This window comes from Trichosurus vulpecula, chromosome 6, assembly GCF_011100635.1.
Source record: "Trichosurus vulpecula isolate mTriVul1 chromosome 6, mTriVul1.pri, whole genome shotgun sequence".
In the NCBI taxonomy this organism is placed as follows: domain Eukaryota; kingdom Metazoa; phylum Chordata; class Mammalia; order Diprotodontia; family Phalangeridae; genus Trichosurus; species Trichosurus vulpecula.
The window spans coordinates 72,486,103-72,512,092 of NC_050578.1; the positions used below are offsets into that span (position 1 = coordinate 72,486,103).

General features: G+C 36.9%; 1 protein-coding gene across 3 annotated transcripts in view; it reads left to right on the forward strand.

Annotated features, from left to right (window-relative positions):
- PRKG2 (protein kinase cGMP-dependent 2) overlaps positions 1-25,990 on the forward strand; it is a 123,829-nt gene that overhangs the window by 27,892 nt on the left and 69,947 nt on the right. For all 3 annotated transcript variants that reach the window (XM_036764391.1, XM_036764390.1, XM_036764392.1), the window contains exons 3-6: positions 1,799-1,912; positions 11,115-11,220; positions 16,967-17,030; positions 21,639-21,716. In XM_036764391.1, coding sequence (XP_036620286.1) covers positions 1,799-1,912; positions 11,115-11,220; positions 16,967-17,030; positions 21,639-21,716 — 362 coding nt within the window. The remainder of the gene's footprint in view (positions 1-1,798; positions 1,913-11,114; positions 11,221-16,966; positions 17,031-21,638; positions 21,717-25,990) is intronic.

The window sequence follows — 25,990 nt, forward strand, 5'->3', positions numbered from 1 at the left end:
GACCTGTATTGCTGTAGTCAGAAGACCTGAATTCTTCCCCTCCCCGCACCGCCCCCCCCCAGTTTTTCCATAAACTGCCAGTGTGACCCTGAGCATGTCACTTGGTCCTCTCATATTAACAACTGAGGGGCAGGCGAAATGATCTCTAAGCCCTTCCCAACGCTAAATCCTATAAAGTATTGATATGGTTACCAGTACATTAGCAGTTTCATTATAGCTCAGTCTTTGGAGACTGGTAATCAAATTTTACTTCTCTGTCCTGAAGATCTATTCATCTCTAACACTTTGTAGTTCACTCTGCATTGAAATGACAAGTTACAATTTTAAAGAAAAGCTGCTTAGTTATTAGAGTTATCCCAAAGTAGAATAGGTTGTATTGAGAAATGATTAATTTGCACTGCTGGAGGTTTCTAAACAGAAACTATAGGTGATGACTCTTTGATCCCCATATTTCTAAATTCCCAAAAGGGGATAATAATTCTCACACTACCTGCCTGTAATGGTTATTATGAAGAAAGTGCTTTTAACAGTGTAAATATTCACTTTAATATTCTTGGTTTTTGTAGCAGGGATCGGGTGTGGAGAAAGATTTTAGAGTTCCCAAAGGATGACTTCATTTGATCTCACAGATCCAGTGAGAGTGTGGTATGGTGCAAAGAGCACCAGACTTGTAACTGGAGGACGAGGTTACTAATCCTGACACCTGCATGACCTTGGGTGTGGCTCTTCATCTTTCTGTGTCCCAGTTTCCTTGGGGTTAAATGAGGTGGGGTGAACTACAAAGATTCTAAGATCTCTTCCAAGCCCAAGATTCTAAAGTAGTATCCTCACTTTGTATTTGGACTGGGGAAGGGAGGATTTAGCTGATTTGCCTTAAATTTAGAGCTAATTAGTGACAGGGTTAAGGTTCATTCTCAGCTGACTTCCAGTCAGATACACATTCTTATTACTGTGATCCAAAATCTGTAGGATGAGAAAGACGAAATTCAAGCAAGATCCCGTTTTAACAAATGCTACAGAACGACGTCATGATTTTTTGTTGTGATGACATTCAGTTTAAATAAATACATTTTACCTTAAAATACATATCCTGAGTCATGACTCAGAAGTTATTCATCATCTGTGTAAGGAATTAAGGAAAAATGAAATTAAATACTTTTGAACTCAGTAGGGAAAGAGTGATACATAATATATTGCCTTTCCTCTACTAAATTCTTAGATAATTTTCATGTTGGAGTTATTTTGTTGTTGATGTCACTGTTGGTGATGGTTTGCTTACTATTTAGGTTTTCCACACCCACTGTCAAGGTGATAGACTCTGTGAGGTAATTTATATTATCTCATTTATGCTTAAGGTTTACAAAATGCACTACAAATATTTCATTTTACCTTTACAACAACTCCAGGAGGCAAGTGTTATTAGTATGCCCTTTTTTCAGATGAAGAGACAGAGGCAGACAGGTTATGTGACTTGCCCAAGGTTACACAGCTAGTTAGTGTCCAAAGCCAGATTTGAGCTCAGGTCTTGTGATTCCAGGTTCAGCACTCTATTCACAGCATTAAGAAAATCAAAGAGTGTGTTAATTGATGTTTAGGCATTCATTATATGATTTTAAACTGGAGATAATTAATTTTAAGCAGATTAACAAAACCCTGTTAATTTCTTCCATGCATCAGAACATGAAAGGAGCTTTGTTATATAAAACTCTCTTTGTTATTTGTTTTTCCTTATTTAGTTTATGTAATCTAGCTTGATTTTATTGTACTTATCTTCTAAAATTGTGCTTGAAAATTTTAGAGGGAAGAGTAGAGGTATTTCAAGGGAACAAGCTTCTGTCATCAATCCCGATGTGGACGACGTTTGGCGAGCTAGCCATTTTATACAACTGTACAAGGACGGCTTCAGTAAAAGGTACATTTTCCATAACCTTGAACTAATAAAAAATGTTAAATCTGCTAAAGTCACTATTTTCACAAGATGTAAAGTATTTACATGGTCTTTTCTTATCTAAATGTATACTGACAATACATTGGGCAAGCCAACAGTGCTTTGGGAAAGTGAAATAGAGAATTATTGAAATTATCCAGGTGATTTAAATAAAAAAGAATATTTCCCAATGGTATATTTAACACGAAAATGGCTTTTCATTGCATTAGTCTAATATTCAAGTAGATCTGTGACCTCGCCAAAGCGCGCATTATTCATAACAATGCAGATTGTAGCCTGTGCTTGCCCATTTTGTGCAACTCTTGTCTGTATCTTTCATAACTTCATCTCAGGGGGTCCATCCAATGCGTTGGGCACTTTCTTTAATTTTTCTTGACATCACAAGAACACCAGTGAGGCACACAGCGCACCAGCTGTCCCTTATTCTGACTATGTGACTGGCTCTTCACCCATGAAAACTTTTCTTAGCCCAGCAACTAAAACTGATCCCCACCAATCACTGTGACCACTCCTGTGCACGGCTCACCTTCTACTTGTCTTATAATTTTTTGTCTACGTGTATTATCCCTCAATAATCTATATGACCTAAGATAAGTCATTTAAGGTCAGTTCTGAAGTAAGGGGCTTGGGGAAGATATCCTAGGTTTCTTTAAGCTTTAAATATATGGTCTTATTTGTATCCCAAGGACCTTGCATAAAATAGGCATCTAATACATCTTTGTTGGTAAAATGTTCCGTTCTTAAAAAAAAAAAAAAAACAGAAGAGACATAATATCTTAATTTTTTTTAATCTTAATTGATCTTTATAGCTATGTCCTGTAAATTTTCATGTGAAGTCATTTCCTTTTTTTTCATTTCAGTGCCATAATTTCAGCTGGAAACAATCACTCACCTCCTCCTTTTTTACCTCTTTTTATTTCCATCTTTACTTTTGCTCTTCTCAGTCTACACTTGTCTTTTCTATAAGGCTGGTTAAAGATTCTTTTCCAAAGAAAAACCTATCTATATTATCACAAGATGCCAGTCCACAGAGTATTAGAAGGTGAAATACCATAGAATAGTACCACAAGAAGTATCACAAAAAATATAGACTCAACGTTAAAGAATCTTCATCTGAATTATGCACCATCAGGATTAACCATAGGCTTGTTTCCTTTTGTATGACAGCATCCATCTGAACTACTTCCCAATGACTTAGGGAGTCCAATATGACCTTAGAGAGTATGAATCCTAATCACAGACCTAATGCCAGAGATTCTGTGTTGTATGTGACCTCATAGGCTTAGTCTAACCCATATCTGAAGAAGAAATCTCACTACAACACCCAAAACAAGTGATCATACCGACTCTGCTTAAAGACGTAAAGTGAGAGGAAGCTCAATACCTTCCAAGATATCCCATTCTACCTTGCTAGGAAAATGATCTTTTTTTAAAAAATATTGCTTTTTTCATCTTAACAATATAGTTATGGATCAATAACACTTTCCATAAAATTTTCTCTTGTTTAAAAACAAAGGAACATCACGGTAATCACATCTGATAGTATATTACACAACATTTGGCATCTATATTGACTACTTCTTTGCCAAGAGAAGGAAAGTATGCATCATTATTGGTCCTCTGGAGTCAGAATTGTTTTTTACCTTTAATACAAATAATATCTTTTAGTGTTATTTTCATTTGAATTATGATATTGTATATTGTGTATGTTCTCTGCACATTGTTCTCTTGACTGTGATTTATTTATTCTTTACAAATATTTTACTTTCTCTCTATATATGTATATATATTTAGTCTCTCTATGTAAACCTTCCCATATTTCTTTGATCTCCTCATATTCATCATTTCTTATCATTCAATAATATTCTGTTTCATTCATATTCCACGATTTATTCAATAATTTCCCATTTGGTGGATGCCAATTTTGTTTCCATTTTTTAAAAACTATAATAGGGATTGCAGTGAATATTTTTGTATATATCTCTAATGTTCTTTGCTCACTTATCTACTGGGGAATAGGGCATGATCTTGTATCAATTCCCTATTTTTCATATGATTCCAGAATTTCACAGTTAGAAGGAAGATCAGTGACTATTTAGTCTAACCCTTACCTAAAGAAGAATTTCCTTTGAGAAAATGTCAACAATGTTGGCTCAATTTGAGCTCAGAGTACACTAAAATTCCCAGATCTTTTTCAGACTACTGTAGTCTTACCCCTTCTTGGACTATTAAAGTTACCTAATGTATAAGATTTTACATTTTTCCAATTGAATTTTATGTCACTAGAGTTATTTCAATGTTGTAGTGAATCAAGATTTTTAAAACTTGGCAAATTAATAATAACAATAATAAGTTATTATTTTTATTAAGGTTTAAAGAATTAAAATGAGTTGCTCATAGTCACATGTCTAATAAATATCTGAGGAAGGATTAGAATTGGGGTTTTCCTGACTCCAGGTGTGTCCAATCCACCACCTAGCTGCCCTGTATCTTAGCTGTCCCTCTCAGCTTTGCGCCATCTGCAAATTTGGTAACCATGGCCTCTGTGATTTTATTTTTTCCTCTTTTTTCCATTTATGCTTTTATAAAAATCTTTGGCAAAAATATCAAAGTGAAAAGAAGGGGCTGGAGAAAAATCTGTTATACTTCAGCTGAATTTATAAGAGCAGAAAGAGCAATCCTTATTTCATACCTTGTTCTTTGTTGTTGTTCAGTTATTTCAGTCATGTCTGACTCTTCTTGGCAAAGATATTGGAGTGGTTTGCCATTTTCTTCTCTAGCTTATTTTGTAAGTGAGGAAACTGAGGCAAAAAAGGTTAAGCGACTTGGCCAGATCACACAGCTAATAAGTGCCTGAGGCCATATTTCAGTTCATGAAGATGAGTCTTCCTGACTCCAGGTCCAGTGCTCTATCCACTGCACCACCATTAGGCAATTCATGAAATTATTAGCTATTCTGCTTTGGGTAGAGAGAGGCAGAAGGAGAGGCGTTTAGATAAGGAAGCACCCTGTCATTTCTATAGCCTCCCTTTGTGCCAGCCCATTGATCCCTTTCTCAAACTCTTCTTCTATTTTCTTTTCCCCTTCCTTTTCCCTACAGTTAGTATGTAAGATCCTTCAAAAGCCATGCTCTATTCATTAGTCTGGTTACCCTAAGTGTCAACAATATCTAAGATCTCAAGTATTCTCCTTTATGTTAGGATCTATACTCCTCCCCCTCTTCTTCCTCCTCCTCCCCCTCTTCTTCCCCCTCCCCCTCCTCCTCCTCCTCCTCCTCCTCCCCCTCCTCCTCCTCCTTCCCCTCCTCCACCTCCTCCTCCTCCTCCTCCTCCTCCTCCTCCCCCTCCTCCTCCTCCTTCCCCTCCTCCTCCTCCTCCTCCTCCTCCTCCTCCTCCTCCTCCTCCTCCTCCTCCTCCTCCTCCTCCCTCCTCCTCCTCCTCCTCCTCCTCCTCCTCCTCCTTCTTCTTCTTCTTCTTCTTCTTCTTCTTCTTCTTCTTCTTCTTCTTCTTCTTCTTCTTCTTCTTCTTCTTCTTCTTCTTCTTTCTTCTTCTTCTTCTTCTTCTTCTTCTTCTTCTTCTTCTTCTTCTTCTTCTTCTTCTTCTTCTTCTTCTTCTTCTTCTTCCTTTTTTCCTCTTCTTCGTCTTCCAAAAACTCTTGTGTTTCTGTGCACAGGCATTTTTAAGGCCCTAAGTTTTACTGCAGTTTCCTTTCTTGAATTTTAGAACCTATGAACCTGTGTGAGTGAAGTTTATCTGATGTCCACCACCCCTTCTTCCATGTTTGCATATGCTTCTTCTCATATATCCCTCTTACAGAAAGTTCCTTCCCCTTCTTCCTCCTTTCTACACTACTGTATTCCTTTCTATCCTCTCTACTTTTTAAAACTTAAAATTCCTGGAACAGAACCAGTATATTCCCAGAAACCCAGTTTTTCTTAGTTAACTTCCTCAAGATCCTTTGGAAGTACTGAGATTCTGAAATGACGTTTGCTTCTTTTTCTCACGTTATAGGACTTCTTATTCTTTTGTTTTTGGAGGGGTGTGTTATTTCATCATTTTGGTAGTCTGATGAAGTGTATGATCCCCTTCTCAGAATAGTGTTTTTAAGTGAATTAAATAAATCCACAGGATTCAAAGGAAATAAATTATATCAAAATACAATTATAAAAATATTTTTGAAAAAAAAACCACATTGTTGTATTCCAGGTAGAGAATCCCTGCAATATAAAAATTTTAGGACTGCATCATCATATAGTCCTTTCTAGCAGTTCAAATAAATTCACTTTTCTAGGTTTCTCTTGAAGTGTTGTGTTTGCATTTCAGAGTTCCTACTCAGCTCTGGTATTTTCATCATAAATGTTTGAAAGTCTTCTATTCCATTAAAGATGCATTTCTACCCTTGGAGGATTATACTCAGCTTTTCAGGGTAAGTTTTTCTCGTTTGTAAGTCCATACCTTTTGCCTTTTGGAATCTTGTATTCAGACTTCTGCTTGGGATGGCTGGTGGAGCAGGAAGTAGACTGCTCAGCTCCCACATATCTTCTGCAACAAAGCCTTGAAGTTACTAGCACATCTAATAATGATCAAGAAATCCAGTGAGAATTTACATTAAGTGATTTCTTTCACTCCAGTACCACACAAAAATCAGCCGGAAGCCCACAGGTTATTGGAAGGGCTGCTCCTCCAGCAAAGTTAATGTCAAACAGCACAACCAAAAATGGGATTTATATAGTCTCCAAGGCTCTAAATCTGGAGGCAGAAAGAATAAAGGACTTTGCCTTAGAAGGCCCTGGAGTAAACAGGATGTTCAGAGTAGGAACCATGGATGGCCCAGAGACTAGTAGCAGGTGGTGGCCAAAACTAGTGCAGATATACCAGCTGACATATTCCTAGTACTTGGTCCTGATAAACCAGAGAGGACCATAAATATCTAATTTTATGAACCTCAAGCTAACCCTGGGAAGGGGAGTCAGTGCAATAATCCAAAGGACCCAGGGCTAGGCCAAACAGGCTGACCATCCCACCTAAATCTACAGCCATGGCAGAGCCTGGCACTGGCACCAAGCCCCAGTTCTGGAACTACAGCTGGAGAGATGAGCAAATCAAAGAAAAGCACTGACCAGTATCAAACATAACTTCAGATATAGAGATCCCTCAAAAGAAGGAGAGTGACTCTAACAACCGTAAATAGAGACTCCAAAGGAAAAACAGGCTTTCCTGGATACTTAGAAGAAATGAAGCAAGAGCTAAAAATTAAAATAAAAGTTCTGGAAGAACTTTGGATAGAAATAAATAGCTTAGAATAGAAAGTGGTAAAACTTGGCCAATAATGAACTCCCTAAAATACAGAAATCAGTGGCTCCATGAGATTGCAAGAAATATTAGAACAAAATCAAAGGATTAAAAATAGAAGAATATATTAAGATACTTGATATTGAAAAAAACTGACTTGAAGAACAGGCCAAGGAGAGGTAATTTAAGAATCATTGGACTATTCAAAAACTATGATTTAAAAATAGGCTTGGCTGCTTTATTTCAAAGAATTATATGAAAACTTCCCGGATCTGTTAGAACTATAGGGGGAAATTAAGAAAAAATTCTACTGATCACCTCCTGAAAGAAATAAATTGAAAACTTCTAGGAAGATATAGCCCAAATCCAGAGCCTCCACTTTAAAGAAAATATATTGCAAGCATCCAGAAAGAAGCAGCTCAAGTATTAAGAAATCACAGTCAGGACCACATAAGATCTGACATTCACCACCATGAAAGAGTGAAGAGCTTGAAATATGATATTCTCAAAGGCAAAAAATGTAGATTTACAACCAAGAATAACTTACTTGGCAAAGTTGAGTATAATCTTACATGGAAAAATGGATCTTTAATGGAATAGAAGACTTTCAAACATTTCCGATGAAAAGTCGAAAGATGAATGGAACTTTGGAATGCAAATATAGGAGTCCAGAGAAACTTAGAAAAATAAGTGTATATGAGTAATTGGGAAAGAGTTGTATGATGGTAGAGGGTGAGAAGAAACAAGTATATCTTCAGAACCTTGGGGTTCTGAACCAAAGGATATTGGGGGCACTAAATAAGAAAAATTGAAGTCCTGGAGGGGTGGGTGGACTGGTCCTGTTCTGAGGACTTTCAGAAGAGCAAAGGAAGGAAGGGTGAAAGGCATACACATGAGTTTAGAAAGAAGGAAAAGGAGGATGGAACTTGAGTTTACAAACATGGAAGAAAGGGTTGTTGGAGTGAGCATTAAATGAACTTCACTCTTACCTGAACCAGAGGCAGAAAGATTAGTCAGACAAACATATTCACACACATTGTTGGATGCAGACAGATGTCAGCTGGATCAGCTCTATGCTAATGCTCCCTTTAATGTTTAGTAATTTATCTCCCCGAGGATTGTCCCTCTAAGGAATGTCTATGGTCAGGAACTGGTGGCCCATGTCAGGCAGGTCAGTCAGCAAGTATTTAAGTTAAGTACCTACTATATGCCAGGCACTGTGCTAAATGCTGGGGAATACAAAGAAAGACAGAAAACAGTCTTTGCTCTAAAGGAGTCCACGGTCAAATGCAGGGGTGGGGGGGCAACATACAAACAACTGAATCCAAACAAGGTATAGACAGGGCAAATTGAGGGTGGCGCAGGTGGTGATGAGTCCTTGCTTCCACATGGTGGTCAGTATAGGATTTGGAAGGGTCCCGGGGTGAGACTGGTTATAGCAATAATATAAGGGCAGAAAAATGACTTTATGCAAGGGAAGAGATTTATATTAATTGTCAAAGGATATAAGATATTACTACTGTTATGAACATTTTGATATTTAACACTTTGTTTTAATATGCACTGCTAATATATGTGAGTATATATACACCTACACATATGTACATATATACAATGCTAATATATGTATATATATACAGATATGTACATTGCTAATATGTGGACATACACATGTGTATGTATATGTGTCTATAATACTATATTAGCAATGTGTATACCACATATATGAATACATAGACATATATATGTGTTAATATTCAGATGGAAGTTGGACAGTTTTGGAGAGAAAATGATCTGTAATATAGACTTGGGAACTTAGATTTCTTTACAACAAGGTAGTGTGAATACCTCGCTTCTGGGGGAGTATTTAAATGTTATAAAGAGACAAAGATTTTTTTATTTATTAAAAACTAGATAAATGGGATTGCTAAGAAACTCAGTTTCATGGTACCATTGAGAGAGTACTTTGTTACCATGGTACCAGTGAGAGTACTCAAGAGCTACAAACATTGTGGGTAGTTCAGCTAATTAGCATATACATGTTTGATGAATAAAGAGGGCAAAATTGAAACAATGAAAAATTATATAAACATTTAGAAGCCGGGGGATGATTTACAAAAGGACTGTGGATTTCATAGGACAAATTTGGGGAGTTGTGACTTTTTCAGTGAAAGGTGAGTCCCTGAGAGACTGTAGACTCTCCTTTGAGCCCCTGAATGTCTCATAGCAGCCACAGCAGGGGAGGAAGAGGAAGGAAGCTGAGAAGAAGAGAGAGAGTCATGGCAGGGGGGCTAAGTAGCTGCCTTGTGGGAGTAGAGGGTGTTAGAAGCAGTCAGCTGTGACAGTGCTTCTGCTGCCTTGTTCCTGATTGGCTGCAGAGGAAATTGACTCATCCTTGGAGAGGTATTGCTCTTGAGCACCACCTAGAGTTGGAAAAAGGTGCTTTTTTCCCCCTAAGTTTTGGTTTTCTGCCATCTCTGGTTTCAAAAGGAAAAAGCAGAAAAGGGCTTTGGTACCAAGGTGAATAAGAGCTGTGTTGGTGTGAGCTGCATTGTGATTGGGCAACATCATGTTGGTCTGGTCTGTATAGCCTAGGGATGGTGAGCCGGACGAGCTTTGCACTTTGCCTTCAGGAAAACTGCTATTTCTCAATGAGAGCAAACAGTTCCTTCAGTTATTCAGTCATTTTTAAGTTGTGGCCAGCTCTTCGTGACCCCGTTTGGGGTTTTCTTGGCAGAGATACTGCAGTGGTTTGCCATTTCATTATCCAGCTCATTCTATAGATGAGGAAACTGAGGCAAACAGGGTTAAGTGACTTGTACTTCGTTGGCTTACAGACAATTGCTCTTCTCACTAAGAGCTAACAGTTCCTAGTTGCCTTTTTAAAGATGATAATTAATTTAAATGTTAGGGCTATGTTTGAATAGAGAAGTGAAGAGGATTTATCAGCTGAAGAGCAGGAAGGATCAGTAGACAAGCAGGGAGCAGCTCTATGTGGTGCAGATGATCCCGAATGGACCAATCACATTGAAGCCTGCCATCTAGAGTTGTGAGTTTTCCTCCCTTGTGGGTTTCCTTGCCAGGTTCCTGTAATTTGTCCAATTTTCTTCATAGCAATTGAGTGCATATGTTTTTTGTTATTTATATAATTTTTAAAACATATTTTCCACTATTATTATTCCTTTTGTCTTTTTATTAAGTAAATAGTTACACTTAAGCTCCATTATTTTGGCATTATTTTGAGTGATTGGTTTTGTAGATAGGGAACGCATTGGATTCTTTTTGAGAGGGAGGAGAAAAAAAGGGAAAGGAAAAAGCATTTATTAAATGCCTACTCTATGTCAAGGTCTATGCTAAGTATTTTACAAATGTTATCTCATTTGATCCTTACAATGGCATTTATGGGGTAGGTGCTATTATTATCCCTTTTTTACAGCTGAGGAAACTGAGTCTCACAGCTAGTAAGTGCCTGAGGTCAAATTTGAACTCAAGCCTTCCTGACTCCATGCCTAGCACTGTGTCCAGCTGTCCAAATTGGGGGCTTGAGAACTAGTGGTATTGTAGAGGTGTGTTTATCCTTAGGACCCTGAGTGTGTCTAAATGCGACTTTGTGGTGGTGGTCTATCTCTGAGAACTTTAGTCTGCTAGGGGGCGAGCAGCTTGGAGTGACTAAACCAAGCCCAGTGGGGGTATTTGATGCGCCTGGGTAAGAGTGGGCCCCCAAAGTGTGATCTCATGGGGACTCACGCAGGTGGAGAACCCTTCGGATGAGGAGACCAGTGCATGACTGGCTACATCAAGAATTTCTGTGGTTTTCTTAAAAGTTTTGATGATTAAAGTGATCAAATAACATTTTTTCTTTCTTTTTCCTGTAGCTGTCTCCAATGTGAAGACATGGGCGCTAGATAGAGAAGTATTCCAGAATATTATGAGAAGAACCGCTCAGGCTCGAGATGAACAGTACAGACAGTTCCTTAGGAGGTAAGAGTAACATCCTGGGACTTTTAACAGAAGATCCTACTCCCTAATAGATATGTTAGGTCTTAAAAAAATACATATGATAATGGTTATTAGAAGCCTGCAAAAACTTGTGACTGGCCCACAACATTTCACTGATAGCAAAAGCATTTTACTTTTCTGATAATACTCATTCCAAGCGTTCTGATGTTACTAGACTAAAAGGAAAAAGACATCATCAGCTTGAAGTAAAAACCGCCAGACTTTCCCATAAAATATAATAACTAAATTTCAGCCCCGCTACAGAGGATCTTGTGAGATGAAGATGACATTACCTTTAATTGAGCCTTCTGGCCTGGAACCCAAATCTCTATCTGAATTCTTCATTTCTTTTATTTTTTTAATTTGTCTGTTTCTTTTAGAGATGAATTAAAATTTTACAAACATAGCTTCTTTTAAATTCCTATTATTTTAATAAGATTAGCTTGCCACAAAAGTAGCCGTTGCTGTAGGAAAAAGTAAATGAAAAGAATCTGCTTATGAGAAATGGATCACTTTTCTGATGATCGCTAACGGATCATCAGTTTGTGAGAAAATCATCAAAATTTCTGTTTAACCATTTAGCCAAGTCTAGATTTTAATATCTGGAATTATCAAAAGGATAAAGTTTCCCTTTTTTTTAAAAAAAAACATACTTTATAATTGGTTGGTATTTTTGTGGGCTCTTTCAGCATGGAAGCTGAGATCACAGAATCATAGATTTAGAACTGGAAGGAAGTGAGAGGACAGTTCTAGCTCACTCTTTTTATAAATTAAGAAATGGAGCCCCACAGAGGTTAAATGACTAGATCATGGTCACATGATAAATGGCCATGCTGGAATTTAAATCAAATCCGGGGATTTTTCCTCACAGCTCCATATTCTAAAGTAAGATTTTCTATTAGAAGGGATCACAATCATGAAGTATCATTTTTTTTCAAAAATTTATCAGTGCTTATTATGTACAGATTTTTCTATTGCCTAACAATTTAGTTATTTTGTATATTAAAGGAACTTTAGTCAGTTTTATAATGATATCATTTATAGTAAAGGTAATATTATTTTTTTCAACGTCATTTTTGTGCCTCTGTAAATTTCTACGGGGAATTACTAATTAGTAGGGCATCGTGAGTTATCACATTTTTAATATCAGAATTGCTTGATTGAACCCAATCGAACTGGGTGGTAATCATGGTAATTGTGGGAATAATTGTGGGAATAATGGGAATAATGAACAAATCAATCAGTCAGTTAATAAGCACTTATCAAGCCAGGCACTGTACCGGATGCTGCTGATACAAAGTGAAACACCACACAGACTGCCCTCAAGGAGTTTCCGGAAAGATGGCCATGTACAGAGGAACAAGCAGTAGCAATAATAAATATTTTATCATCGTAGAACCATAAGGGAATTAGGGACCGTAGAGGTCACCTAACCTAATCCTCTCATTTTACAGATGAGAAACTGAGGCCCAGGGAACTGGCATTGGGGAAACAACTGAGCAAAGATTTGAACTCAGGTCCGAGTTCAGGGCTCTTTCCACTCCACCACATGGCTCTATAGGAGTCGGAAGTGTGAAAAGAACCCAAAATAAAATCCCAGTCTTGTGATGTATTGAGACAGAGCTTCCAGGACTAAGGAGGTGAAAGTCCCTTAAAACTGGGCCCTGCTCAGACCACCATGGTAGCATTGTATTCAGTCCTGGGCACTACATTTTAAACAGAAGAGGAGAGCTTCCGGAGGAGGGAAATAAGCCTGGTGAAGGGCCTTGAATCTGTGCTGTGGAAGAGGTAGCTGAAAGAACTGAGAATGTATAGCTTGGAGAAGACTAAGATTTATTGAATGGAACTGGGTTTAGAGACTCTTGGGTTCTGTTCCTGCTTTGAATCTTTATTTACTGGCTGTGTATGACTGGCCAAATCCCTTAATTTCCTGAGTTTCCTCAATGACTTCTAAGGTTCCATTTACTTCTAAATCTTTGACCCTGTAGGATTTGAAGGGTTTCTGTGTGGAAAAAGTTATTAGGCTTGTTCTTTTCGGTCCAGAGAACAGAAACATAAGCAGTGGGTGCATAGAAGTTTCAGTGGCACATTTAATCTGGATGTCTGAAAAAAACCAAAACAACAACAAAAAATCCCAAACGCTCCAAAGAACTTCTTAATAATTACAGCTGTCAAAAAGTGAAACAAGTTGTAGCAAAAGTGAATGTTTTTATAATTTTTAATTTAACTTAATTTAGGGGGAGGTAATTGGGTTGTAAAGTGACTTGTCCTGGGTCACACAGATAGTAAGTGGCTGAGGCCAAATTTGACCTTAGGTCCTCCTGACTCCAGGGCAAGTGCTCTATCCACTAAGCCACCTAGCTGCTGCTAATAAAATTTATTAATATATTAAATAACTTTTTTTCCTCTTTAATATATCCCCATCCTTCACCCCCAAACTCCCCAGTGGGGAAAAGCAATACAAAAACCTTGTAACAAATATGTAAAATCAAGCAAAGCAAATTCCCATATTGGCCATTGAAAAAAATGCATGTTTCATTCTACATCTTGAATATAACAGTTCTCTTTCAGGAGGTGAGTGGCATTCTCATCACTGGTCCTTTGGCATCATGATTTGTCATGGCATGGATCAGAGAGTTCTTAAGTCTTTTAAAGTTATCTGTATTTATGGGGATGTTTTTAAAGTATTAATTGGTCACCTAGTTCTGCTGACTTCACTCTGCATAAGTTCATACAAGTCTTCCCTAGTTTATATTAAAAAAATCTCTTTCACTATTTTTTGTGGCACAACAGTATTTCATTAATTCAGATACCATAATTGTTCAGTCATCCCCCAGTCAGTGAGCACCTGCTTAATGTCTAATTTGACGCCATCACCAAAGGAACTACTACAAATTTTTCTATCCTCTCTCTTCGATTTCTTTGGGGATATAGACCAAGTGATAATATAACATACCCCTTTAGGGTATGCACAATTTAGTAACTTTGGGGGCTTAGTTCCAATTGCTTTTTAGCCCCTCCAGATTTGTTAATTTCCTTTTTAAAATTTGCCAATTTGATAGGTATGAGATGGAACTTCAGAGTTGTTTTAATTTGAATTTCTCTAATTATTAGCGATTTAAAGCATTTTTTCATATGGCTTTTGATAGCTTGGATTTCTAATTCTGAAAACCACCTGTTCATATTTCTTAACCATTTATCACTTGGGGAAAGACTAATGTCTTAAAAATCAGAAACTTACTTCAAATACATTTACTCCATATACCTGTTTTCTCTTCTAATTTTAGCTGCTTTGGTGTTAATGGAATTTTATATTCTTTCTCTTCCTGCTGGATTTAATTGGTAGTAAACAGAAATGTTGATGATTCATGTGGGTTTATTTTGTATCCTGTGACTTTGCTTAAATTATTGTTTCAATTAATTTTTAGTTAATTCTCTGGGCTTCTTTAGGCAAACCATCATATCTGCAAAAGGCAATAATTTTGTTTTCCTCTGTGCCTATACTTATTCTCTCAATTTTTCCTCTCTCTTATTGCTAAATCAAACATTTCTAGTCCTTTATCAAAGAGTAATGATGATAATGGACATCTTTGCTTATGTAAAGAAGCAAAATTTAAAAATCTTATTTTAAAATATATCTTCATTTGATATAATGCTCATCCTTGGTTTTAGATATATTCATTGGAGGCTTTTGGGCAGAGTTTATAAAATAAAATATGGTGGGGATTCCTTTTCTCTTATGAGTTGGGTTGGATGTAACCTGAATCCCCTCCCCACTCTGAAATTCTGGGGTTCTATACTCCCGCCAGTAGATAGCCCTAGGGAGACTAACTCAAGTGGAAAGCATAAGTTAGATATGCTAAAGGTCTGAAGATTTTAAAACATTCGGAGTTAATATGATACTCTCCCTCCTCATCCTTCCCCCAACACCCAACAAATTTGATATATATGGTCATGGTTGGCAGTATCTTAAGGAGTATTCTACTAGGGGAAAAACCCCAACAAACAACAAACTTTATCCAAGACCTTGTTTGGAAGCCAATATACTCAGCCACAGGGACAAGAAGTCCAAAGAGTTAATTGGTGCCTAGTACAAATAGTTAAGATGGTCTATCTGGGCCTTTTTTGGAAAATTCTTTCCTTGAAATCTTTGTTCTCCTGTGATTCCCAGGAAAGATCATTTACAGACTTAATGGATGCTAAATTAGTACTGAGGAAAGGCCTTAATAACCATAGCTCATTGATCTTTGGGGGACTATAAAACAAGCTCCCTCATTACATTTTTTTCCTCATTACATTTCATTAAAAATGTTTCACTTAAATATATCTTGGTTTTGTTTGCAATATACAGTTAGCTCTTTGTATTTTTCAAGGAATGTGTTTTGAGGGAATGTTTTTGGTACGAAGTCACCGTTTCCACTGTTTTTATTTTTGATGTAGCATGCCCCCCCACCATGGTGTCAATTTTAAGAAAATGTCATTGGTGCTATTAGGATTGTTATAGATTCTAAAAGTCTTGCCCATTTTCCTTATTTAAAAGAAAAAACTTTAAATTATGTATTGTGGAAATGTCTCTTGTCATAGGTGAGGATGTGAAACTTCGACTAATTGGTCAAAATGTCATTGTTTGCTGGAACATTAAGTTTTGCTATTGCATTTTATTTAAGGTGTATAATTATTTTTATTATAATTACAAGGGAAAAAAGCATTTGTTGAGGCCCGTTATGTTCTAGGCACTACGCTAAGTGCTTTACAAATATTAACTAATCTGATCTTCACAGCAACCCTGGAAGGTAGGTGCTATTATTATCCCCATTTTACAGGGGAGGAAACTGAGGCAGACAGAAGTTAAGTGATTTGCCTGGGGGTCACACAGCCAGTGAGTGTATGAGACTAGATTTGAACTCAGTTCTTCCTTGACTTTAAGCCCTGAACTATCTACTGCAGCATCTAGCTGCTGCTGCTGCTAATTATTTTCATTGTTATTATTGTTATGCCTTTTGCATGCCTCTGGCCACTCATGATTTTAAAGGATGATATAGTATGGCTAACAGTTTTCAAGCCCTGAATTTTCTTATCTCCCAGGCCCTGATCTTGACTTAATTACAGACAAACTAGAGTCTTTTCCCCTTCTGGATGTAGTTTGTCTCTTTAAAGAGTTAATAGGATAGTTAGAAAAGTTGCTGGGATGAAAGGGGAAGATAATTCTGACTGCTATGCATTTTTAACACACAAAATGTTAAATTTATTTATTTTTCTATCCATCCATTCATTTCAGAAATGCTTATTGAATTCTTATTATATTCAGGGCTCCATGGTAATTGCTATGAGAATTCAAAGTCTAAGAAAACATGGGCTCTTTCCTCATGGACTTTACTGTAGAGCAGAGGAGATGAGATGTGTACATGAATAATGATGAAAAGGTATTTGAAGGTTCAATTAGACAGTTTCAAAGTCTTTAATAGTTCATTTTACTTCTCTGGTTTTCTTGGAATAGATAGGGATTGGCAGCTTCTCCCCCTCCCATCCTCTCCTCAATTATTTACATCATATATTTACTTGAAAATTAACCCTTAAAACTCTCAGTTTATATGCTTTACAACTTAAAGTCTTGTTTTTGTAAAATTAAATGTATATATGTAAGTTATATCAAAATATAGATATGAAAATGCATGAATTGTTAGTGGAAAAAAAGAAATTAAATGAAAGTTTTTTTTTCCTTTGGCAGTGTGTGTTTGCTGAAGAATTTACCTGAAGATAAACTAACCAAGATCATTGACTGCTTGGAAGTGGTAAGAGCATTTAGAATTCAACATAAATCTTTATTTAAGAATTTGGGCATTGTGCTAGATCATATGCAACTGAGATAATCATTCTTTCCTCACTTTAAAAGAACTTTGTTTCTAGGCTAAATTCCATTTAAAGGATCTTCAGCATAGTCTCTAGATTCTATTGTCAAACTGGAATTTTGTTGTATTAAATATTGTTCAAAACAAGTAGATCATTAACTAACAGTAAGAAATAGTTTTCCTAAAGTAAAAATATTTATATCAATTTAGGGATTGGAAAAGGTTTAGTTGACTAGTTTCCAAATATTTTAAAAAATTGTTTGCATTTTTATTGCCAACATTGCTTTAGCTTTTTTGAATATTTCATTAACTAAACTATTAACATAAAGAGAAATTTAATTTTCTGAGATTAATATCAAAATCCTCTTCCAACATCCTACTGTGATGACCCTTTATGAATGTGACTTGTGATCTGAAAGACTATGACAGTTAATTTTAAATTCTGTCTAGGAGGCCCTACCAAACTGGGAAGGCTATGAGAATGGTCTTTGCAACCAACTATGTGTCTGTTATCGAAAGGTTAGGCTAGCTAAGTTTGGGGAGACTCATCTCCAGTAGGTTAGTCCTCAAGTGATGGATCTTTTTATCCACAGAACTCATGAAACCTTACTAGAGTGTAGAAGAGTTTCAGTCTCCCTCAGTGGACAGGATATTCACAGCAATGAAATCTATAATACAAGAATTTTGAATTTGAAGAGTATCTTAATTTCTTTTAGAGTTGGCATAATGGATAACTATCAGTGAAATGAAACTAAGATAGCAAAAGTGCATGATGAATATTTCTTATAATAAAGTGAAGAAAAATCAGTATATATAAGTGTACTTTAATATAATGCCGTTTTTACTTTCAGTCTTTGAAAATGGACTTTTTGTAAAAAAAGAAAATACCCACAGATGTTATACTTTTAATTTTAACACCTTAGAAAAGGGCCTTATTGGAATATGTTCAGAAAAGCTCAGATGGTTGATTTTATTCCAAAACTTGTTAATTTTTCTTAAAATAATACATTTATGACATATACCTTAATTTTTATTCCATTATATTTGTATGTTTTCAGATGTCAAGGTTAGAAAGTTAGATACTTTAACTTTCCTTTACCTTTTTTTGTGATTAATCATAATGAAAACTAAAATGCTCACTGAATTTATTGGAGATGGATTACAGTAGTAATTGAAATCACATCTAGCCTTGAAACTTTTTAGAAGACTATTCTCAGTGGAGAAAAAATCCCTGCAATGTTGATTGTTGATAGGTTTATGTCTTTTTCAATCCCAAAAGATAATACAGAATAATATCTCTTGAGAAGTGAATGGAGACTACTTTATCCTTAAGCACCTGTGACGCCATTAATGTTTTTGTTCACAATTCATGAAAACCATCTAGCAGTTTATCAAGGATGTGCCATGATGATATAGTTCCTGACCTTGGACCCCCCCAGAGGTTTCTGTTCTGAAAGTCACTTTGGAAAGGGCTGCTTGCCACTTGTCTCCTGAGACTTTTCACAGATGTTACCAATTAATAATTCATCCTAATTTTAGTGTGTTCCCCTCCCAACTAAAAAAGATCTATATTTTCCTTTAGAGAAGGAAATCTGTTTTTAATATGGTATTTCTAAAGGAGATTTGCTAGAGAATTATATGCTGACAGCAAATATTGAATTTTTGTATCATTAAAATTAAATGGTTATATAAACATCTTTATAAGAGTTACAGGAAGTACTTACAGAATGTGTACATCAGAACTCAAATCTAGGGATAATTTACAAATTTTACAAGTTTAAAAGTCTCATCTTGTATTTTATATTAAACTATTACAATGTCTCTTTTTACATGTCCTTAGCTATCAAAATAATTCAGAAAAGGCTTTATGTTTGTATTTGGCATCCAAAATGAAATGTTACAGAATGAAAATTCTCAAGGGCAAAAGTAATTGACAATGGACTAATGGAGTCCATTGAGCTCTGAAAGCAGTCTGGTATTTACCAGTTGCAGTTCAATTGTCTAATGCTATCAAGAAGCAATCACTTAGCTATTTTAGAATAGTATGGCTGGCTGTCTTGTTGAGTTCCAGGGCCAGCTGCATCCACTTCTGGCTGTGCAGTCTTGAGGAAAGCACTTTTGTTATGTGTGTGACATTATTTTATGTGCATGGGGGTCAGAGTGTTGTTGTTCGGTTGCTTCAGGTGTATCCAACTCTTCATAAACCCCTTTTGGGGTTTTCTTGGCAAGGAGACAGGAGTGCTTTGCCATTTTCTTCTCCAATTCATTTTATAGATGAGAAAAGAGAGGTGGACAAGGTTAAGTGACTTGCCATGGATCGCACAGCTAGTAAGTGTCTGAGGCCAGATTTGAACTCATAAAGATGAGTCTTCCTGATTCCAGGCCTGGCATTCTATTCACAGCACCACCTAGCTGCCCATGGTGGGTCAGAATATCCTGTCACTAAGTGTGTGATCTAAACTTGCTCTTTAAGACCCCCAAAATGGTGGCATGAATAGAACTAACCATGTGTTGATCTTATGGAACTATTCCTGAAGCTTCTCTGTTTTTAGATGGAGAATGAAGTTAGGAATAATATTAATGTATGTCATTGGTTTATTATGAAAATTTGCTAACGAAAATGATAAAGTACTTTACAATTCAGAATGAAATTAAAAAATCTTTTAATGATAATGATAATTATTCATCAACAACACACCTGGCCAATTGGGCCATGCAGAACAGAGGAATGGAAGCGTCTCTGAGACCCATTCCTCAAACCCTGTCCCAAGTAAACATGTGATTTGATTGCCCATTTCTGAGCTACAAACAGATATTGATAACAAAGTTACCTAACTCTTTGTTATAAGCACTGGCAATTTGGACCTTTAATGAAGCAAGAGGTACAGAGGTTGGGAGAGGGGAACATCTCTTAATGTTTCTCATAAATTTTACTAGTTGCAGACCTTATAGAATGAGCCACTTAAGGGTCAGAAATTTGGGTAGCTCACACATGTGTTCAGAACTTGCCACAAACTGCCTCTTTATTCAAATTCATTGCAGATTTTTTTTAATTTTAAAAAAGTTAGAATACATACTAAATTCTCATGATAGTAGCTTTCCATTTTCACTATCCATGTCATTTACTTAACCTAAATACAGGAAACTTCCTTCCCTGGGTAGTTCCACCTAGTATTGGAAGGAAAGTCTAATAAGAATGCAGATTTCACCAAAGGTTAAGTAGTTCCTTTGAGGCCTAGCTATCATTGATCCACACAAAAGTTTGGGGGCACAGTCTAGAACTTGAGAGTGAAATGAGTGGCTTTCCCTGAATGATCTTCTAAGGTCTCTTTCAGCACTAATGTTCAATGGCTATGTAAGTAGTGACTAGGAATGAACTGTCAATGGCAGCAGGCTTTCCAAAGGCTCAAGAATATCTCTAGGGAAACTACAGCCATGATTCTATCAGTATAAATAGGTTTTAAATTGGTAGATACCGCTTAGACAGATGTTTAGGCAAATAGGGCAGTTCGCTTTGCATCCCTTTTTAAAGCATATAGGAAGAAATAAGGAATTAAATTAAGCTTGTTAATCATATGCTTTTTAGATAAATAACCCCTCCCTGCTTTATGAATATTTCAAATAAGATTAAATTAAAGTAAGACACTGAATGTATGGAATAAGTCAGTTCCAATTACTTTCTACCAAAAATATAAGAATATGGTTTAGATAATAGGATAGGGAAGAAATTAAGATTGTTAACTATGTCATTTTAAAATAAATGACCTATTACAGCTTTATGAATTTATGAGACAAGCTCAAATTAAAGAGACAAAGCATAGGAAAAAAAAGAGCCAATTCTTATTCTTTCTACCAAACAGAGTTTTGCTTTAGATATATTGGTTTAGTCACACTAGCAAGAAAAAAAGCACTATAAACATAAAATATGTTTTGTATCACTCTGACATTTCTTGAGGAGCAGTTGGAGAGAAGCTCTTATTTTCCCCTCTGCCCTGTTGTCTAGACATTCCCCTGGAGAGAATTCTGAAGACTCTTAGTCCTCTGGATAGTCCCTCTGCTGTTGCCTTTCAGGAAGTCAGACTTGTGTCACCCAGAAAGCCCCTATCTCTTGAGAGATAGACTATGTTGTTTATTAAGTATTGTTCACTTTCTTCTGGTCTGCACTTTTATTATTTGAGCTGGTTTAGTCCATTAGAAATGATTTTACTTCTTTTTGTCTTTAGGGAAAAACATAGCTATGATTTAGAAATGTGAAGTGACCTGGAATGACTAGAACTAGGTTCTTGTTCCCTTCACATCCTGGGTCTGTCTCTTCATCAAAGTTCCAGAGATGATCTCTATGAGGAAGGCAATAAAAGAGGCCCAGAACTGGCTATGACTCTTTATTTTTCCAAGGCCTGTGACTGTGATGGATGAAAGGTTTGAAACCCACAATGAACAGAGAGTTGGTAGCTTATGTAGTCAGTATTTCAAAAAGATTAGAAATGCTATTTCAGCTCTTCCCTAAAATACTCCTCTTTACTAATACTTTTCTTTTTCTCATCCCCACAGGAATATTATGACAAAGGAGATTACATCATCAGAGAGGGGGAGGAAGGAAGCACCTTTTTCATTTTAGCAAAAGGAGTGGTAAATATGATGGTCATCAAAATAAAACCAAGCAAATAACTGTTATGTGCTATTTTTAGCACATATAAGATAGCCTTTTAAGGATAAAACAAATTGGCATTGACATACGCACCATCTATCAGACAGAATCAGCCCTTCCCCCTACCAGCCCATTCTCAGCAGTTTTATCCAAATGGCAGAAGAAGTGGACAGGAGACATTGTAGCAATTAGCCATGCCCCCCTGGAGGCTTTAAATAGTTGTGCTCTGGGAGTTCAAGGGAGAAGACCCAGGAAAGTGAGAAGGGGCTGGGAGGAAAGGGATGTTATTATCTTAACTGAACTGCCAGGAAATAAACTACTCCCATATATACAGATGTGGAAACTGAGGCCCAGTGAAGTTTAAGTGGGTTGTCCAGATTCTGTCATTGTAACTCATGAACTGAGATTCTCTGACTAAATCCTTTACACACCCCTGCCTAACACAGAATCGTTCCCCTACTGAGGGGGTTAGGCAACCAGTTGTCCTCCCTACTCTGTTCTTGAAATTCTAAGGCTACTTGAGCATCTAGGGGAAGAAGGTCTATTCTCTATTCATGCACTATCCATGAGAAGAATGTGCATGCTGGATAGAAAAATCAATAGTTGCTCTCCTCAGTCCTGGTCCATTGGTCATGGCACCTTGAAGGAGAGAGGAAAACACTCCATTCATCCATTCAAAAGTTCATTTTGACTTCCTGCCAAGATGCTCTCTGAACAGAATGTAGGCCTTCTACTTTCCACCTATTCCAGCAAAACCCTAAAGTTCTCGTGAGATGAAATAATGATCCGAAATCTAATAAGGAACTATACACAGTGGCTTCTTCTACTCCAGAACTGCACAAAAAGTTAGGCAGAAGTCCCATGGTGAAAGAAAAGGGGTCCTCTCCAGCAAAGCCAACCAGCTTGATCGGAGCTGGGTAGTTTACAGGGCTCTGTATGCAAAGGCTCCCCTGAGAAAGTCTCAAGGTTGTCTGAAAGTTCCAGGGTGGGGACCTTGGAAGCCTTGAGGAATGACAGCAACTGGAACTACCTAGGACTAGGTGCTCTGAGGTTCTTAGCACTCTGTCCCAAGACACCAGAGAGGGCCCTGAAGATCCAGCTCCAAAACTCTCAGAGATTCAGAGGGGGTCTAACCTAGAAGGTCAGCACAAGAACTCGGGGGACCCATAGTGAGACCACGTTGGACTAATTGCACCACCCAAAATTTTTTACAGCAAGGAACAGAGCCTTTTCCTGGGATAAAGGTCCAAATTAAGGACTAAAGTTGGAAAGTAAATCAAAGAAAAACACTGACCAGTATAAAAAATGTTGCAAATCTAACTCAGTTTAAAATTACAAATGGAAACTCAAAGGGAAAAACCAGATTTTCCACAAGGACTACATAAATGCCTAAATTAAGCAGGATAAAAAAAGTCTTGGAAGAAAGAATTAGAAGAATAAGATTAGAAGAAAAAAGTAAAACTTTATGCAAGAAATAGAATCCCTGAAAACTAAAATAGATCAAACAAAAATTAATGACTTCATGAAATAGAAAAAAAACACATAACCAAATTTAAAGATTTCCAAAAAAATAGAAAAAAATGTAAGATATAAATGTAAGATATAAAAAAAAACTGACCTGGAAAAGGAATCAAGGAAAGAATTTTAATAATCACAGAATTCCCTGAAATCCATAATAAGAAAAAAAGCCTGCATACTCTATTTCAAGAAATCATAAATGCAAATGTCCCAGATCTAGTAGGACCAGAAAGCAAAGATAAAGAATTAACTCATCATCTCCCATATCAAAGAAAAAAAGTATTGTCAGCGTCCAGAAAGAAGCAGTTCAAGTACTAGGGAACCACAGTCAGGATCAGCATCATCGAGACCTGGCAGCTTCTATTAAAAATCCAGAGGAAATCTTGGCATGCAGTGTTACAGAAGGCAAAAATAAATAAATAAATAAATAAATGATGGAGCTTGAATGGAATGGACGACTCTAGAGCATTTCTGATGAAAAGATCAGTGCTGGGTAGGGATATCAAAATGAAAATACAAGAGTCCAGGAACACCTAGAAAAGTAAATTTATTTGAGCAATTGGAAGGAACTGTATAATTCATTGATATTATGATAATATGATAATTCCCCCAACTGTGTGATAATCTTTCCCCGCAATGAGGACCTTAATATCTTCAGAAGGTATTGAGGGAGTTTTAAAATTAAAAACTAAGGTACTGGGGATACACTGGTTCAGTTCTGAGGGTTTTGAGAAGAGAAAGAGTAAGGAGGATAAAAGGAGGAACACCCCAGTGTAGAAAGTGGGTACAATTGGCTACTTCTCATAATTGAGATATGTGAGAAGAAAGATATACAAATGTGGAGAAAGAGGTAGGCATCAGATGAACCTCATTCTTATCTGAAGTGGACAAAGGAGGGTGGAATACACATGGAGATGGGTGTGGAAGTATATCAGACTCAACAGAGAAACAAAGAGATATAGGGAGGGATGTGTGTTGAAAGAGCAAAACAGGAAGTTTCCTGACTCTTAAGGAAGATGGAAAAGGGATGGGGAGGAAAGAACTGAAATCTAAGGGAGGGTCTTGATCCTGAAAGGGGACTTGGAAGAGGAGAAAGAAAGACATAAGACTCTTAGAGTGTTGGTGAATGGCTGAACAAATCGTGGTATAATAATGTAATGGAATATTATTGTGTTGTAAGAAATGATGAAAGACACGGTTTTGGAGAATCCTGCATATTATGAACTGATATAGGGAAGATTGCAGAACCAGGAGAATAATTAAAACAAAGACAACAATATTGTAAAGAAAAACTAATTTAAAAGACAATAGATATAATCAAAGCAGTGTGCAGCCCTGACTCCAGAGGACCTATGATGGAGTACGTTACCTCCCTCCTAGCACGGAAATGATGAACACAAGGTACAGAGACACTTTTTTGTGGACATGATCATTGTGTGGATTAGTTTTGCTTGGCTAGGCTTATTTGTGATGAAGACTCCCCTCCCTCCTTTTTCTTTCTCTAGGATGATGGAGGAGGGATAGGAGGGGATGAAGAAATAGAAGGAGGGCTAATAGCAGTAATGATGATGCCAACAAAGAGGTGTCATTGAGCCTTTTTAAAAAATGTGCAAGAGAGAACAGAGAAATTCTGAAGGAAGTGCAAATGAGGACAGTTTTGAAAGTAACATGTAAAACCTGTACTTTTTTTTTTTAAAAAGCATATTGTATGAAATTGAGATTTGCAGTTTCCAAATAGAATCCTCTTTTTTTCTGTGTATTTGGAAATTCTCTTTTTTTTTTTTAAAAAAAAAGATTAAAATGAAAAAAAACCCTTGTCAGTTTGAGAGAGTTTGAGGCACACTTAAGGGAAACAGAGGCACATACCTCAGACAGACACATGTAAGAAAGGCAATCACTTAGGGAAGAAAACTGCTTTGGGAAACAAGACCCCTGGAAAACAAGAAGAGAGCTGGATATAGAGAGTAGCTGATTATGGAAAACCAATTGAGCAAGCCACCCAGCAAAGATGCTACATCTAAGAGCAGGGAGGGGAGAGTGGAGCAGCACATGGGCTCTGCAAAGGGGAAAAGAACAGGTCCTGTTAATGCAAGGAGTTACTTGTCATTGTCACACATGTATCCCACTACCTGTGCCTTCTAAGTCTGAGCTCATATTTCCTGAGTATCCTGTGTGTATTTGTAGCAGAATGCCCTAGCTTTATTGCTCTGCCACCTTAGTCTTTGCTAAGAGCTACTACTGGTTGATCATTAATGGGAATCACATTTAAGGGAATTGATGAACTATGTCAGAAGTATAGATCCACAGCATTGCCCCGAGAACCCAAGGGAACCCAGCCTGCCACTGCAACAGCAAATTGAAGGAGTATTCTGGGGAGGGGGAAGGGAATGCTACCATTTAGAAGAAGGAAATTAGACCCGACAACCTTTAAGACCACTTTGAGCTCTAAATACATGATTCCCATATTAGCAGCAGGGTAAAGGAGCTTCTCTGCCAAATGGCTGTGGCTGTTGGAAGAAGTTATATGATGAAAGCTGACCTTCATTAATAAATACAGGTTAAAACTCAAGATTTTTTTCTTTTAACTGAAAAGTTTAAATTGACTCATATTCCAGTTCAACTTTTACCCTAATATGTCTATAGTAGAGTTACTGTCCCCCCTTCTCCCATATATATGTGTATGTATATTATATTCTCTAAGTATATCTAATATATGTACACATAATTATATCTATTT